This window comes from Carassius carassius, chromosome 11, assembly GCF_963082965.1.
Source record: "Carassius carassius chromosome 11, fCarCar2.1, whole genome shotgun sequence".
Lineage (NCBI taxonomy): Eukaryota > Metazoa > Chordata > Actinopteri > Cypriniformes > Cyprinidae > Carassius > Carassius carassius.
In genome coordinates this window covers 1906764-1925760 of record NC_081765.1, presented here as the reverse complement: position 1 = coordinate 1925760, position 18997 = coordinate 1906764, and the positions used below count along the sequence as shown (strand labels likewise).

At 44.1% G+C, this 18997-nt stretch overlaps 1 protein-coding gene across 1 annotated transcript in view; it reads left to right on the top strand.

Annotated features, from left to right (window-relative positions):
• Nucleotides 1-18997, top strand: part of si:dkey-11f4.7 (piezo-type mechanosensitive ion channel component 2) — a 256411-nt gene that overhangs the window by 183877 nt on the left and 53537 nt on the right. Inside the window, 2 exon segments of the mRNA XM_059561374.1 lie at nucleotides 291-399; nucleotides 18701-18769. Of these exon segments, the coding sequence (XP_059417357.1) occupies nucleotides 291-399; nucleotides 18701-18769 (178 nt within the window).

The following is an 18997-nucleotide window of genomic DNA, read 5'->3' as shown; positions in this document are numbered from 1 at the left end:
AGTGAGTGACTGCCACATCAGAAGATGGAAAAGCCTTCTTACATACAGTAGCAGGTTCTTTAAACCTGTTAAATCAGCTAAATTTATTTATTTATTAATTTTAATAATAGGTGGATCTTGAATCTAAAATGTCTCTGTCAGATGTTTTTAATTATTATTAATGACATGGAAACATTTAATTGCAACTGCATGTACTAAATATATACAGAAGTTAACTCACAGCAACATATATATTGTGAGCCAGTGTGGATGCAAATACAGCTACTTGACATTTTCTTTTTCACCAACAGTTGGCCTATGAGGCTTGGGTGGCAGGCTACAAGGCAGCCCTGAGAGACCATGAACGTCAAGACCAAGAAGAGCAAATCAAAGTCAAAAGACAGTTGCACAGACAAGAGGGTACAGTTTCTGAACTATATTTGCATGGAATATTGTGCTTGATTTGAGGTATTTTTAGTTCCTTTATATCTTTTACGGTTTACTCTGTGAATTCACTATATTCAATATATATATCCATTTCAGGAAATCTTTGGACTATTATTTGAGGCAGCACTTTCCCTTCCCTGAAATCTCTCTCTCTCTCTCTCTCTCTCTCTCTCTCTCTCTCTCTCTCTCTCTTTTTAATATTAAAACATATCGGGGGAAAAATGTTTATCCTGATAGGGGGCCATAATAAACTTCCTATCTTTATCCTAGGTAATATCTGTTGAATCTATTTTTTAAGTATTATTATTATTATTATTAAATAAACATTTGTATTATAGAGGCAAATCCTAACTTGATATAACAATTATCTAAAACTGGCAACTCAACAGTAGAATACAATCACGGGTTATTTTCTGAGGAATGCATAAACTGAATATGCAATTCAGGACAGTTTAGGTAAAAGCATCTGTAAATATGAATTTAAACCTGGAATTGGCATAAATTCCTTTCCAGGGAGCTCTATTGATTTCTACATAATAGCATGTATCACATTTATAAAGTTTCTCTTTGCATCTTTGAAAAGTTTTGCGTACAGATGATCACACTCTTAAAAACATCCCCATTCATCCACTGCTTGGGTGTGTGTTTACGGTGTGTGTGCACTTTGGATGGGATAAATGCAGATAAATGCAGAGCACTAATTCTGATTATGGGTCACCATACTTGGCCATGTCACATCACATCACTTACAATTACCCACTGTAAAAACCTTCGTAGTCACAGGAAGAAGGAGGCAGAAAGTAGCAAAAACTTTAATGATACTTTAATAACCAATAAACACAAAACAGCGCGACAGCCTCTCAAGGAAAAGACTGCTGCGCACAAACAAAAACCAGAACACAAAATAAAGCCCAGGCCCTGTCCTCTCTCGTCCTCCACTGTCGTAACTCCTCCTTTATCCTTCCGGATCTCCTCCGTGGGACTCAAGACCTGTGAGTGGCGCAGGTATCACTCATTTCCCATCACTCCACTGCCCCACTCTCGTCAAGTCAAGTCACCTTTATTTATATAGCACTTTATACAAAATACATTGCGTCAAAGCAACTGAACAACATTCATTAGGAAAACTGTGTCAATAATGCAAAATGACAGTTAAAGGCAGTTCATCATTGAATTCAGTGATGTCATCTCTGTCCAGTTTAAATAGTGTCTGTGCATTAATTTGCAATCAAGTCAACGATATCGCTGTAAATTAAGTGACCCTAACTAAGCAAGCCAGAGGCGAAAGCAGCAAGGAACCAAAACTCCAATGGTGACAAAATGGAGAAAAAACCTTTTCAAAAAGCTCAGTTGAGGGGCCTGTTCTCCTCTAACCAGACGAAACCAGCTGTTCAATTCCAGGCTGCAGCAAAGCCTGATTGTGCAGAAGAATTATCTGTTTTTTGTGGTCTTGTCCTGGTGGTCTTCTGAGACAAGGTCTTTACAGGGGATCTGTATCTGCTCTAGTTGTCCTGGTCTCCGCTGTCTTTTTAGGGCTGTAGGGGTCCTTTCTAGGTGTTGATCCACCATCTGATCTGGATACAGACTGGATCTGGTGGCTACGGTGACATCAGAATAAGAGAGAAACAGACTAATAAGCAATATTTTATTATATTGACAGGACCGGGCTAATATGGTCTTACTTCCTGGTTCTAGTAAGAACTCTTGCTGCTCCATTTTGGACTTTAGCAGTAAGAAATTACTCGTCATCCAGTTTTTTATATCAACTATGCATTCCATTAGTTTTTCAAATTGGTGTGTTTCACTGGGCTGCAAAGAAATATAGAGCTGAGTATCATCAGCATAACAGTGAAAGCTAACACCATGTTTCCTGATGATATCTCCCAAGGGTAAGATGTAAAGTGTGAAGAGTAGTGGCCCTAGTACTGAGCCTTGAGGTACTCCATGCTGCACTTGTGATCGATATGATACCTTTTCATTCGCTGCTACCAATTGATGGCGGTCATATAAGTACGATTTAAACCGTGCTAATGCACTTCCATTCATGCCAACAGTGTTATAGTCTGTGCAAAAGAATGTTGGGGTCAATAGTGTTGAATGCAGCACTAAGATCCAATAATAGAGAGATACAGAGTATCAGAGTATATAGACTAATAGAGAGATTCAACCACAATCAGATGATAAGAGCAGGTCATTTGTAACTCTAATAAGAGCAGTCTCAGTACTATAATATGGTCTAAATACTGACTGGAAATCCTCACAGATACCATTTTTCTCTAAGAAGGAATATAATTGTGAGGATACTACCTTTTCTAGTATCTTAGACAGAAAAGGGAGATTTGAGATTGGTCTATAATTAACTAGTTCTTTAGGGTCAAATTGTGTTTTTTTTTGATGACAGGCTTAATAACAGCCAGTTTGAAGGTTTTGGAGACATATCCTAATGATAATGGGGAATGAATAATAGTCAGAAGAGGATCTATGACTTCTGGAAGTACCACTTTTAGGAGCTTAAAATGAATAGGTTCTTACATGTTGTTGGTTTAGATGATTTAACAAGTTTATACAATTCTTCCTCTCCTATAATAGAGAATGAGTGGAACTGTTCCTCAGGGGATCTATAGTGCACTGTCTGATGCGATACTGTAGCTGATGGCTGAATGGTTACAATTTTATCTCTAATAGTATCGATTTTAGAAGTAAAGTATTTCATAAAGTCATTACTGCTGTGATGTTGGGAAATGTCAACACTTGTTGATGCTTTATTTTCGTTAATTTAGCCACTGTATTGAATAAATACCTGGGGTAATGTTTGTTTTCTTCTAAAAGAGAAGAAAATTATTCAGATCTAGCAGTTTTTAATGCTTTTCTGTAGGATACGTTACTTTTCCGCCAAGCAATACAAAATAACTCTAGTTTTGTTTTCCTTCAGCTGCGCTCCATTTTCCAGGCTGCTCTCTTTAGGGTGCGAGTATGCTTATTATACCATGGTTTCACACTGTTTTCCTTAACCTTCCTTAAGCGTAAAGGAGCAAATGTATTTAAAATGCTAGAAAAGAGAGAGTCCATAGTTTTTGTTACATCATCAAATTTTTCTGAGGTTTTGGATATGCTAAGGAATTCGGATACATCAGGAAGATTACTTACAAAGCAGTCTTTTGTGGTGGAAGTGATGGTTCTACCATACTTGTAACAAGAATTACATTTTTCAACATTTACATTATTTACATTACATTTTTTATGTAACATTTACATTACATTTTTCAGTTTTCAAAGTTCTACCATACTTTTTCACAAGAAGTGTGTTTGGTCTCGTACTCTATCGCATACGTTGTCATTGTTGTGCGCTTGCTTAGATCTTTGTTGTGATAAACAGTAAAGTGTGTTCAAGCGCCAGCCAAGAGAGTGTAAAGAAATACCCTTTGTGAGAAGCAGTTAAATCAGCGGGAGTTAAAAGCAGATCGTAAGTGTATTTATTTCTTGTCTCATTAGTGTTTAGCGCAGTTGTCATTGCTAGGAAACATTTGTTTGTTTACTGTGTTGAGACATACTGCGTTTGGTCTCGTACTCTATCGCATACGTTGTCATTGTTGTGCGCTTGCTTAGACCTTTGTTGTGATAAACAGTAAAGTGTGTTCAAGCGCCAGCCAAGAGAGTGTAAAGAAATACCCTTTGTGAGAAGCAGTTAAATCAGAGGGAGTTAAAAGCAGATCGTAAGTGTATTTATTTCTTGTCTCATTAGTGTTTAGCGCAGTTGTCATTGCTAGGAAACATTTGTTTGTTTACTGTGTTGAGACATACTGCGTTTGGTCTCGTACTCTATCGCATACGTTGTCATTGTTGTGCGCTTGCTTAGACCTTTGTTGTGATAAACAGTAAAGTGTGTTCAAGCGCCAGCCAAGAGAGTGTAAAGAAATACCCTTTGTGAGAAGCAGTTAAATCAGCGGGAGTTAAAAGCAGATCGTAAGTGTATTTATTTCTTGTCTCATTAGTGTTTAGCACAGTTGTCGTTGCTAGGAAACACTTGTTTGTTTACTGTGTTGAGACGTGCTGCGTTTGGTCTCGTACTCTATCGCATACATTGTCATTGTTGTGCGCTTGCTTAGACCTTTGTTGTGATAAACCGTAAAGTGTGTTCAAGCGCCAGCCAAGAGAGTGTAAAGAAATACCCTTTGTGAGAAGCAGTTAAATCAGCGGGAGTTAAAAGCAGATCGTAAGTGTATTTATTTCTTGTCTCATTAGTGTTTAGCGCAGTTGTCGTTGCTAGGAAACACTAGTTTGTTTACTGTGTTGAGATGTGCTGCGTTTGGTCTCGTACTCTATCGCATACGTTGTCATTGTAGTGCGCTTGCTTAGACCTTTGTTGTGATAAACAGTAAAGTACGTTCAGCTGAATTAAATTTCCGTATTGTTGGGTTTAAAAAAGATTAGTATACCGCGGCAGCGGTCGCGGCAGCCCTCCAGTTAAGCCCTCCTCGTGTGAAGACCGAAGAGTGTAAAGACCATTGACTCTACCGTGCGACTCCACCGGGCAGGGACATCGGCAGGGAATATTGGCAGGGACATCGACAGGGAAGTATTGTTTCGATTAATCTTTTTCCTTCTTGTTTCATTTCTGTTTCAGTTGTTTTTTTGTTTTTAACCAAATCCTACTATGTGTTTCCAGATCCTTACTATCACTACCACTCGCAAACCACACATCACACAATGTAGACAGCGCAATCTTAACAACCTGCACACTTTGCCTATATCTGCTAATACACTACTTTCTTTTTCTTCTGGTCTCTGGAATTGCCAGTCTGCTATAAACAAAGCCGATTTCATTACTTTTATTATTAGTCATTCAAAGCTTAATCTCATGGCCCTAACAGAGACCTGGATCAAACCAGAGGACACTGCTACACCTGCAGCACTCTCCAATAATTTCTCATTTTCCCACTCCCCCCGTTTGACTGGAAGAGGTGGACATACTGGTCTGCTCATCTCTAATGATTGGAAATTTAATCCTTTACCATCTTTGGGTATCAACAGCTCCTTTGAATCTCATTCAGTTACTGTTACCTTCCCTTTTAAAATACATTTTGTAGTTGTCTATCGACCCCCAGGACCACTGGGTAACTTTTTGGATGAATTAGATGTGTTGCTCTCAACCTTTTCTGATGATGGTACGCCCCTAGTTATGCTTGGAGATTTCAACATCCATCTAGATAAACCTCTGTATGCTGATTTCCACACTCTGCTTGCCTCTTTTGATCTCAACCGAGTGTCAACTACTGCTACTCACAAATCAGGCAACCAACTGGACCTTATTTATACACAACACTGCTCCACTGATAATGTTCTGGTTACTCCACTGCACACGTCGGATCACTTCCTCCTCACTCTTAACCTCAACATGGTCCCTGACACTTCACTTACCCCTCCACATGTCATCTTTCAACGTAACCTACGCACACTTTCACCCTCCCGGCTTTCTGCAATGGTTTCATCTTCACTTCCTTCCCCTAAACTGTTTGCATCTTTGGATGCTAACAGTGCTACTGATACTTTCTGCTCCACTCTTACATCATGTTTAGACATTGTTTGCCCCTTATCTTCCAGGCCAGCCCGTAACACCCCTTCTGCCCCTTGGTTATCTGATGTTCTACGCAAACACCGTTCTAAGCTTAGAGCTGCTGAAAGGGTGTGGCACAAATCCAGAAATACTACTGACCTTAATATGTATCAGTCACTCCTATCTTCTTTCTCTGCTAATGTCTCCACTGCTAAAATGACATACTACCATAACAAAATTAACAATTTGTCTAACTCTCGCATACTTTTTAAAACATTTTCCTCACTTCTTTGTCCTCCTCCTCCCCCTCCTAAACACATTAGTGCACAATTTTCCACATCACAATCAGTCAAGCTCATATCACCAGCAAACTTACACTCATTTACATCATTCTCTTCACTCTCTGAGGCAGAAGTCTCAAAAATCAAACTTTCTAATCACCCTACAACTTGCCCGCTTGATCCTATTCCATCTCATCTCCTTCAAGCCATTTCTCCTGCAGTTGTACCTGCACTCACTCACATCATCAACACATCCCTCCACAATGGTGTTTTTCCCTCATCATTTAGACAGGCACGTATAACTCCACTACTTAAAAAAACCAACCTCAATCCATCTCTTTTAGAGAACTACAGACCAGTTTCCCTTCTTCCTTTCATTGCAAAAACACTTGAACGAGCTGTGTTCAACCAAGTCTCTAAATTTCTCACACACAACAACCTCCTTGGCAGCAACCAATCTGGCTTCAGAAGTGGACATTCAACTGAGACTGCCTTGCTCTCAGTTGTTGAAGCTCTAAGACTGGCAAGAGCGGAATCCAAATCTTCGGTACTTATCCTGCTTGATCGTCCGCTGCTTTTGACATGGTTAACCACCAAATCCTCCTATCAACCCTACTGGCAAAAGGCATCTCAGGAACCACACTTCAATGGTTTGAGTCTTACCTATCAGATAGGTCCTTCAAAGTATCTTGGAGAGGTGAGGTGTCCAAGTCACAACATCTAACTACTGGGGTGCCTCAGGGCTCAGTTCTTGGACCACTTCTCTTCTCTGTCTACATGGCATCATTAGGTTCTGTCATTCAGAAACATGGCTTTTCATACCACTGCTATGCTGATGACACTCAACTCCACCTCTCATTCCATCCTGATGATCCGACGGTAGCTATTCGCATCTCAGCTTGTCTTACAGACATTTCTTCCTGGATAATGGACCATCACCTTCAACTCAACCTTGCCAAGACAGAACTGCTTGTGATTCCAGCAAACCCACCGTTTCATCACAATTTCACCATCAAGTTAGGCACATTAACCATAACTCCTTCAAAAACAGCTAGAAGCCTTGGAGTTATGATTGATGTTTAGCTGACTTTCTCAGACCACATTGCTAAAACTGTCCGATCCTGCAGATTTGCTTTATTCAACATCGAGAAGATCAAGCCCTTTCTTTCGGAACATGCTGCACAAATCCTTGTTTAAGCTCTTGTTCTGTCCAGGCTGGACTATTGCAATGCCCTCTTGGCAGGTCTTCCAGCCAATTCTATCAAACCATTACAATTAATTCAGAACGCGGCAGCAAGATTAATTTTAATGAGCCAAAAAGAATACATGTCACACCTCTGTTTATCAATTTGCACTGGCTTCCAATAGCTGCTCGTATAAAATTCAAGGCATTGATGTTTGCCTACAAAACTACCACTGGCTCTGCACCCATTTACTTAAATTTGTTACTTCAGACTTATGTGCCCTCTAGAAGCTTGCATTCTGCAAGTGAACGTAGCTTGATTGTGCCATCCCAAAGAAGCACAAAGTCACTTTTACGGACTTTTAAATTAAATGTTCCCTCCTGGTGGAATGACCTCCCCAACTCTATCCGGAAAGCTGAGTCCTTAGCCATCTTCAAGAATCAGCTTAAAACACATCTCTTCCATCTTTATTTGACCCTCTAACTTTAACACTCACTCTTCTAATTCTATTCTTTAAAAAAAATCTAACTACCTTTCTAATCTTTTTATATTCTATTCTATTTTCTTTTCATTAATTATGCAATTGTATGTGTATTTGTGTATGTGTAAAGACCTCTAACACTAGCTTGCTCTATTCTTTTTTATTCTATCTGTTTTCTTTATATTATATTATTTAAAATCCCATGCTAGGTGTACTGTGTTAACCTAACTGAGACTTGTTATAGCACTTATATATCATTGCTCTTTTTGTTGTTTTTGATTGCTTCCACTGTTCCAAGTCGCTTTGGATAAAAGCGTCTGCTAAATGAATAAATGTAAATGTAAATGTAAGAAGTAGAATTTACAATTTTGGCTATATGAAGTTTGCACAAAACTAGATATCATCACTTGCCTGCATCATTTCAACACCATCAACATCAATTCCATGTGACAGTATTAAATCTAGAGTATCAGTTCAGAATGTCTATTAATGCTGATCCCAATGCATCTTTTTCATTTTGTTCCAGAGCATATTAGAGGGGACCAGTGCATCTTACAGTGTCTGACATCGTGCTTGCAAGTTCACACACCTCTTTAATGTTATTTTTAGTAATCTCAGACTGACGAAGTCGAACATCATTAGCACCGGCATGAATAACAATCTTACTATATTTACGTTTAGCATTAGCCAGCACTTTTAAATTTGCCAAGATGTCAGTCACTCTGGCTCCCGGTAAACATTTGATTATGGTGGCTGGTGTCTCTACGTATATTCACATTTCGTACAATAGAATCGCCAATAGCTAGAGCACTTTCATCAGGTTTGATGCCGTATCTAGAGCCCTAACATTTTTGCTGTCCTCAATTAAATCCTCTCTAGAAGAGCGAACGAGTACTGCGTCTTAGCTAAGACGCTACGGGAAAAGTCTCTTTTCACGAAATACTGAAGCAAAAAATTATCCTTAATTTTGTATTTTTGTAAAGCGCATTTGCAGCAGTACACAGCCATAGGCGAGACGGCTCGCTCGCTCATTGGCTTGTTCTGCGGCAACTGCACAGCCTATCGAGCGCAGGCTGATGCAACATCAGACCAATAAGGGCGCTTCGCGCCCTTCTTGCCACTTCCCGCCGAAACGGGTGTGGCCCAACCTATAAAAGGAGCTCGAAAAGGCTGACTCACCTGATTTATTTCATCGCCGAAGCGAACCAGAGTGAATCGTACGCACGGCAGAGAACGCAGTACTCGTTCGCTCTTCTAGAGAGAACCGAGGTTACGTTTAGTAACCGAGTACGTTCTCTTACGAGAGCTCTCTCGTACTGCGTCTTAGCTAACCTCCAGGTTATAGAACCTGATAAATGTAGACGGCGAGGCCCAACCCGCCGCCATACATATATCCTGCAAGGAGATCCCAGTAGACCACGCCCACGACGAGGCGACGCCTCTTGTGGAGTGTGCTCTGACGCCCAACGGGCACTGAAGGCCCCTGGAAGCGTAAGCTAATGCTATGGCGTCAACTATCCATCTGGATAGAGTCTGTCTCGAAACAGCCATTCCTTTGGAACGTCCACCGAACGAGACAAATAGCTGCTCCGTCTGCCGAAAGGCAGCAGCGCGAGACACATAAGCTCTTAAAACCCTGACAGGGCAAAGAAGACTCGAGTCTCCATCCTCCCCTGACACCGGCAGGGCAGACAGGGCAATAACCTGAGCCCGAAACGGTTTGTTGAGGGATTTCGGCACATAACCGTGCCTAGGTTTGAGTATGACCCTTGAGTCATTGGGCCCAAACTCCAAGCACGACTGGCTCACCGAGAGCGCGTGCAAATCACCCACACGCTTCACAGAAGCGAGAGCCAACAAGAATACTGTCTTGAACGACAGATGCTGAAGGCTAACCGATTGGATAGGCTCAAAAGGGGGACCCTTCAAGGCCTCCAAAAACCGCCGCGAGGTCCCACATAGGGACTGACGGAGGTCTGGGAGGATTCAGCCTCCTAGCCCCTCTGAGGAACCGGATGACTAAATCGTTCCTTCCTATTGACTGACCGGACGCCGTTTCAGAAAACGCCGCGATGGCCCCACATAAACTTTGAGCGTGGATGGGGCTCTGCCCTTATCCAACAGCTCCTGTAGGAAGGAGAGGACCTCCGTCACCTCACAACTATGGGGTGAATAACCTCGAGCTGTGCACCAGCTGGAGAACACCGACCACTTCGAGGCATACAGACGTCGTGTCGATGGATCTAGCCTGAGTGATGGTATTTAGCACTCCCACTGCGAGATCAGCGGGTAACCGTTGAGTGCCCATACATGGAGGGACCACAACTCCGGTTGAGGGTGCCAAATCGAGCCCCTGGCCTGCGAGAGGAGATCTCTCCTCAACGGTACCGGCCATGGGGCGACATCTGCTAATTGCATCAAATCTGGGAACCATGGTTGGTTCTTCCAAAGAGGTGCCACAAGCAGTATTGAACATCTCGTTTCTCTCACCCGTTCTATCACCTGCGGAAGGAGGGAGACGGGAGGGAACGCATAAAGCGGGCAGCACGGCCATTTCCGTGACAACGCGCTTTCGTTCTTGGAAAAGAACACGGGGCAGTGAGCGTTTTCGTGGGACGCAAAGAGGTCCACCTCCGCCATGCCAAATCTCTCCCACAACAGCCGAACTGTTTGCGGGTGTAGAGACCATTCGCCCGTAGGGACATTGCCTCTGGACAGCCTGTCTGGACCCAGATTCTGCAGTCCAGGCACATGCACTGCTCTCAGCGAGCGCACGTTGCGTTGAGCCCAAATCAGGAGGCGTTCCGTCAGCCTGTACAGGTTTCGGGACCCGAGACCGCCCTGGCGATTTATGTAGGACACCACGGACATGTTGTCCGAACGGACTACGACGTGGTGATCCTTGATATGGGGAAAAAAGCGCGTCAGCGCGTTCTCCACTGCCAGCATTTCCAGGCAGTTGATATGATGGAGCTTTTCCGGTTCTGACCATAGGCCAAAGGACGGTCTGCCTTCGAGCAGCGCTCCCCATCCCGAAGTGGAGGCGTCTGTCGACACCATTTTCACACTCGGGGAAGTCCCCAGGCTTACACCTGATCGGTACCAGCCGTTCGCTGTCCAAGGTGCTAGTGCCGCAACACAGCTCTGATCGACCTTGAAATGCAGTCGGCCAGACGCCCACGCTCTGCGCGGCACCCAAGCCTTCAGCCAGAACTGCAGGGGGCGCATGCGGAGCAGGCCCAGCCGCAGAACCGGAGATGCTGAGGCCATGAGACCCAGCATCTTTTGACAGTGTTTGAGCGACACAGTCGCGCCGCAGCGGAAAGAACTCGCTGCGTGCTGAATGCCCATTGTGCGCTGAGGTGACAGTCGCGCCGTCATGGAACACGAGTTCAGAACTATACCCAGAAACAGGATCGTCTGACTGGGGTTCAGCGAACTCTTCGCCCAATTGACACTGAGGCCGAGCTTCTCGAGGTGATCGAGTAAAACGGCCCTGTGGTCCACGAGCTCCGCTCGTGATTGGGCCAGAACCAGCCAGTCGTCCAAATAATTCAGCACTCGTATGCCTCTGAGTCTGAGAGGAGCGAGCGCTGCATCCATGCACCTCGTAAACGTACGAGGAGCTACGGACAAGCCGAATGGCAGGACTGCAAACTGGTATGCCTGGCCCTCGAAGGCGAATCTCAAAAACCGCCTGTGGTTTGACGCTATCTGTATTTGAAAATACGCGTCCTTCAGATCTATTGACATGAACCAGTCCCCTCCGTGAATCTGCGCGAGGAGCTTCCTGGTCGTGAGCATTTTGAAACTGCGTTTCATCAATGCCTTGTTCAGCTGTCTTAGATCCAGTATGGGCCTGAGACCCCCGTCTCTCTTGGGCACCAGAAAGTATCTGCTGTACAGCCCCCCGTCGCTTTGAGCTTGAGACACAGGCTCTACAGCCCCTTTGCTCAACAGTTTTGATATTTCGGCCCAAAGTATGTGTGCTACTTCTGTTTTGACCGTAGTTTCGACGCGCGCTGAGAAGCGCGGTGGGCGTCGAGAAAACTGTAGCGAGTAGCCTCTCTTTATAATGCCTAGCACCCAATCCGAAACCCCTGGAAGCGCTGACCATGCATCTGCATGAATGGCTAAGGGCTGGATGTGACACGCGCTCTGTTGACTGGGCAACGGCGGCGCTCGAGTGTGCTGCGCATCTGAGGCGGGGAGCGAGCTGATCACAGCGGGCAGATCGCTCATCCTCGACCCCGTTCCGGCGCTTAACCGACTGGAGGGAGGCTGAGCGGGTCCCGTGGGACTCGATATATCTGCGAGTAACCGTGGGCTGCATGTGTACCCTTTTACCACTTCCAACTCGCCGTCTGCCTGTGCAGAATGTACGTGCACGGGCCTCGTTTTTACAGAAGCCCCGCGCCGTAAGTGACATAGTGTATGTGGGCACTGGGAAGTGGGCACGTTTACTATGCGGCGTGCTCGACCGATCTGTGTCGATCTTATGTGCGCCAGCCCTGTGTGCAGGGCTGTGCTTACATGCGGGGATGGGCACTGGGTAGTGGGCATCGTCACTGCATTTAAAGCACCATCGGCCGTGGCCGGACGAGCGTGCACGGGTTTCGTTTTTACAGAAACTACATGACGCGTGTGACATAGTAATTATGGGCACTGAGGGGTGGGCACGTTTACTATGTAGTGTGGGCGACCGACTTGAGTCGACATTATGAGCGCAGGCCCTGTGTGTAGGGCTGTGCTTACATGTGGAGATGGGCACTGAGGAGTGGGCATCGTCACAACATTTATAGCACCATCGGCCATGGCCGGAACACTAGAAAAAACACTGTTTTTGTGAAACATCTGGGTAGCCGTGATAACGGCTTTTGTGTGCAGGCAAGCGGGCACTCGTGCAGGCTTGCGCATTGCAGAAGACACTGAGGCAGTCGCAACTCTTGGAACTGCAACAGCGGCGCGCTTGGGTGAGAGCTCGGCCGCAGCGGAACTCGAACACCGGCGCTTTCCCAGCAGTGCTAGGATGCTTTCGGGGCTTCTGGCTTCACCGCAATCCTCTGCCGCGGCTCCCGCGGCACGGGGCGACGGCTCGAAGAGCGAGAACGGGGTCCCGAGCTGCGTTGCTGACGCTGTCGTGATGGCGCAGCAGGAGGCGGTGGGCGTGACTGAGAGCTCTGTGGGGCCGGTCTAGAGCAGCTAGCTGCAGAACTGGAGCACTTCGGCAAGAAGTGCTTGAACGCCTGTGAAGCTTTCTGGTCCTCGGCGAATCTCTCCACAAACTCGTTGACGGAAGATCCGAAGAGGCCGGCAGGAGTTAGCGGAGCGTCAAGAAACGCAGCGCACTCAGACTCCTTGATGTCAGAAAGCGTCAGCCACAAATGCCTCTCAGCCACCGTAGCGGAAGCCATAACCCGTCCCATGGCCTGTGCAGCGGACTTAGTAGCGCGGAGGGAGAGATCCGAAGCACTCCTCAGATCCGCGAGACAGATCGCTTCAGGTCCCATCTCATCCAGTTTGCGGAGAAGATCGCCCTGGAAAATCTGTAGCGTCGCCATGGTGTGTAACGCAGACGCAGCCTGCCCAGCAGCAGAGAATATCCGTGCGAGCAGCGATGACGTCATGCGGCAGGCTTTGGATGGCAACGCCGCCTTAGTCCGCCGTCCAGCAGAGGGCGGGCAAAGGTCCGCTGCTATAGCCTGTTCCACCGGCGGAAGTGACAGGTAGCCTCTGTTCTTAGCACCGTCCAGTGTGGAGAATGCTGACGAAACAGATGAGCGGATTCTCGCCGAGAATGGAGCGTCCCAAGCCTTCGCCACTTCTTCGTGAAGCTCAGGAAGAAAAGGGGCGTGTTTTGAGCTTGAGGAAGAGCGCTCATCCGGAAGATAGCTACCATCCAGCCGGGAACGTAAAGGGGGCGCTGGTGCAGACCACTCGAGGCCGAGGCTCGCCGCGGCCAACGAGAGTACACGCATCAGCTCCTTATCGATATCCCCCCGTCTGCTGGGCCTCTGAGCAGCGGGCGCGAGATCCACGGAGCTCGCCCAACCCTCACTGCTCGAAGCAAGCAGAGAGCACGTGTCTTCTTCCTCCGACACGGGCCTGAGATCCACTTCCTCCGATGACGCGTCGGCAAGCAGCGGACGCTGAGCATCGGGAAGCGATGCAGAGGAGACCGGCGAAGCGGAGGGAACCGGCGAGCTCGGCCGAGCTGGAGGCGGTTCTGGTAGGCGCTGCGAGCGGCGCTTCTTACGGCGCTGCGGCGCAGCGGATGATGCAGGCTTCGAGAAGGATGCCAGGCGAGTCCTCAGAGTCACCATAGGCATCAACTCGCAATGAGGACATCCGCCATCAGCGAGCGCGAGCGCTGCATGGTCTTCACCCAGACAGGAGACGCAGATGACATGACGATCTCCTTCGCTGAGCGGGGTTCTGCACGAGCCACACGAAGGCATCTTTAAAAAGACGCAGCTCTTTTGTGAATGTGCGTCGCAGGGCGAACACACACACAGAATATCACAGAACAAGGATTATAAAGGATATGGGCGCCGGATAGCGCAGCAGGAACGGCAGTGGAAGGCGGCGGTGCCAGCGGCTTCAGGATGGCTCGTCCTGCTGATATGCTCTTCCAGACGGCGCTTGCTTCCTCGTGATCCAGCGATGCGTGAGATTCGCTGAAGAGATGAAAAATCAGGTGAGTCAGCCTTTTCGAGCTCCTTTTATAGGTTGGGCCACACCCGTTTCGGCGGGAAGTGGCAAGAAGGGCGCGAAGCGCCCTTATTGGTCTGATGTTGCATCAGCCTGCGCTCGATAGGCTGTGCAGTTGCCGCAGAACAAGCCAATGAGCGAGCGAGCCGTCTCGCCTATGGCTGTGTACTGCTGCAAATGCGCTTTACAAAAATACAAAATTAAGGATAATTTTTTGCTTCAGTATTTCGTGAAAAGAGACTTTTCCCGTAGCGTCTTAGCTAAGACGCAGTACGAGAGAGCTCTCGTAAGAGAACACTAATTTTCAATTTTATTTTTATTTGTATAGTGCATTTACAACAGTCCCCAGGCTGACCAAAGTGCTTTACAGAAGAGCAAAAGTATTACACATACATGGAAAATATACCAGACACAAATTTAAAACCATCCATTTAAAATGTAACATATCACTTTAGTCAATACGCTAAAGAAAATAAAAAGGTTTTTAGATTAAGGACTTAAGGACTTAAAAATAAACAAGGAAGGGGCCAGTCTAATCTCTAAAGGTAGGGTATTCCAGAGTCATGGCCCTGCCACCGCAAACGCACGCTCACCTCTATGCTTTAGTCTAACACAAGGGACCACCAACAAAGCCTGGTCACAGGATCCTAGGCTCCTAGATGGAGTATACGGATGAAGAAGTTCAGATAAATAGACAGGAGCTTTGTTATGAAGGGATTTATAAACGAGGAGGAAAATTTTATTCTCTGACAAATCAGCAACCAGTGAAGGGATCTAAGAATTGGAGTGATGCGTTCATGTTTACAACACTTTAAAATAAGTCTGGCTGCAGCGACAAGCTGAAGTGGTGCAATTTGAGATTTAGATATACCGCAATATAGGAATTGCAGTAATCTAGACGCAATGTAAGAAATGCATGAACAGCCATTTCTAGAGATTTTGGAGAGAGAAACTGTTTAATTTTAGACAGTAAATGAAGCTGATAGAAACTGGATCCAATAACAGAAGAGATATGTCTATACAATTTTTAATGTTGGTCAATAATAATACCTAGGTTCTGCACCCGTGAGCATCTAAAAACGGATAAACTTTCTCATTTGGACCGAAAACAATAATCTCGGTCTTGGCCTCATTTAAGAAGAGGAAATTTTGGGCTATCATAATTTGTGGCTATATTGCCAACCAGTTCAGTGAAATGCTGTATAAAATCCTTAGTGGAGTGCAGAGGACGGTAAATCCCCACTAGGCATACAGGACCATTCCAGTCCAAGTGAAGAAACTGAGCTTCAAAGCTGGAAAAGGCTGTTCCACTGACCAATCGACAGCGTGCAGAGAGAGAGTTCTTTAGAATTGTTACTATGCCACCCCCTCGTCCACTCGGATGAGAAGAATTTAAAAAATGTACAGACACCTGGGATCAGATCAGAAAACAGAGTTAGATCACCAACCTTTATCTAGTAATCCGTGATAAACATAAAATCCAAGTTGTGAGCTGAGAAAAAGTCATTTTAGTAAGAAGGTCTTATTCCTTTTTCTATTTGGCGCCTAAACTCTGGAATGAACTACATTGTTCGGGAGGCAGACACATTCTTGCAGTTTAACTCTATTAGTTCTATTGTATCTTAGTGCTGCGTTTGACACAATTGGCCACAACATTCTTTTGCATAGACTTGAACACTTTGTTGGCATTAATGGAAGTGCATTAGCATGGTTTAAATCGTACTTACATGACCGCCATCAATTCGTAGCAGTGAATGAAGAGTGCGTCTGCTGTGACTGTTGACGTACAACGCTGCTCACATTTTTCTTGCTGCGCCCAATAACAAAGATAACATGTCAACAGCGTCATACGTCAGCAGCGCCACTGAAGAGATTTGTGTTTGGCTGTGCCCATTTTCACCTGTGGAATATTAAAAGAACTCTTTTGTTATACTCCTTCCTCAGGTGCTTTGTTTTGCAGACCAACACATACACATTAGGAATATCAGGTCCTTTCTATCTATGCTGCACAACTCCTGGTTCAAGCTCTTGTTCTGTCCAGTCTGGACTATTACAATAATCTCTTGGGATGTTTTCCAGCCAGTTATATCAAACATCTGTAACTAATCCAAAATGCGGCAATAAAAGTAGTCTTTAGTTATAAAATATCTAAATATCTATCTAAATTTTATCTTGACACACCTGTTCAGAGAGAATCCAGGGGTACTGAATTTGTGGTTGTGTTGTCCTTTTATATGGATACTTCCTGATTGTGTGGCTTCTCTGATAGGGGGTTCCCAGATTTTTTGTGATTCACACAATGTCTGTTCAAGTTTGGAGTGATATTTGGTAAAGGCAGTCGAGAATGTTAAAAGAGTAGACAAGGCAGAGTCTCATAAAAACAAAAAACAAAAAATTATTTCTAGATAAGCATAGATGAGGTTAGACTAGTGATTCATTTCATTTGTCATTTTACACTTTTTAAGTGTCTTTTAACCCTCTCTGATTTACCAAATATTTTCCATTAAGATATCTTTATTTTGGGCAATGTAGTAAATATATCAATGATCTGTGCTGAAGAAAAGTAATGGAAGAATACATTACACAATACATTACACATTACTTCAAAAACTTTGGTTTTATTTTTGCAGCTTGTTGATGTTTTTACAGACTCATCTCCTGAGCCACTGCATAAAGGATCAAAATGTAACCAACACAATAAATCAGTGCAAATAGTAATATTTTAGGCTACTTTACACTTGTGCATTTTCATTTTTAAATTCATAACTTAGACAGAATCATAATTTCAATTAATTTTCCACTGATTTACTGATGAGCATTATTCCAGTGCTGCCTGTCTGTGTTTTCTCTGAGGAAGTTTGCTGCTCACATGCCAATCATATTACGCGTGCATAACCTGCCCTGTTACATTACACTTCTGCATCCAGTTCCTTACATAAGAAAATCAGGAAAACATTTTTACAGATGACACACGAAACTATCCCATGAATGTCATATAACTTGCATTTTCGGTCATGTAGTGAGGACGGAGATCTGAAATTGTTGGTACTACCCTATAGTATATTTACTATTTAACAAATAGTTAGAGTTTTGAGATGGGTTTTATTCAGCATATACAAGGGAAAAATCCATAAGGTCACATATGATAAAGATGTGTCTATTATCTTCATGTTCATGACTGTGTCAAAAATCTTGGTGTCATTCTTTATTCTAATTTGAGTTTCAAAGTATTTAAAAGTAGTTTATTTCAGCAGAGGTTTATTGCCAAAATCAAGATGATGCTCTCTATAATAAAGCTCTTTAAACCATTATTCATGCTTTTATTACCTCAGAGTTGGATTATTGCAGCAGCCCGGCTTTTGACTGGCACTAAAAAGTGTCAGCACAGGAGTTAACTCCTGTGCTTGCCTCTGTCCACTGGTTAGTGGTTAGGTCCCGGATTGATTTTAAAACTTTGCTTTTTGTTTATAAAGCTTTACATGGTCTTGCCCCTCAGGATATCAGTGATCTTCTTGTCCCATACAATGCATCAAGATCCTTACGTTCTTTCAATCAACTACTTCTCTCTGTTCCTCACTCACATTACAAAAATAAAGGTGACTGGGCCTTTTCAGTGGCTGCTCCCAGACTCAGGAACAATCTCCCTCTTTATATTAGATCTTCCCCTTCTGTTTCTACTTTTAAATCTTCTTTAAATACATATCTGTATTCTTAGTTTTTAATGATGGTGTTTATATTTTTACACGTTTTCAAGGTTTTGAACCAGTGTGTTAATTCTGTTTTAATATTGTTTTATTTTTTGTAGGGCTTGCTCCGATCACGATCAACTGATCATTAATGCGCATCTCGTCAGTAAAGCCGGTTCTCTAATCAGCTGTAAATTTCATCATTTGTGTGATTTCACATAGAGCAGCTGTTACTAGCTGTTACTAATGATCGGCCGATCGTGATCGGAGCAGCCCTAATTTTTTGTTTTAATACCTCTGTATAGCTTTGGTTGCAACTTCTGTTGTTCTGAAATGTGCTCTATAAATTAATAAACTAAACAATTGTTATATCATAGGCATGGAAAAAGAGGAGCCTGGTGAAGAGCAGCAGGAGGAGTTCAGTCAAAAAGAAGAGGAAGTAAAAGGTAAAGTTGTTCAAAAATGTAATATTCTCCAATATTAATTACAGACCATAAAAGTAAACTTGACTGAGACTAAGATAAAGCCATAATTACTTGCCTTTATCTATGTAAATAAAGTTTATTTATTTATTTATTTTGGTATGTGTGCAAATATCACATTTAAAACAATATTTTACATAATTTTGGCTGCTTTCTGTATTTACTTTTTTTGAGAATTTTCCGAGATCTGAA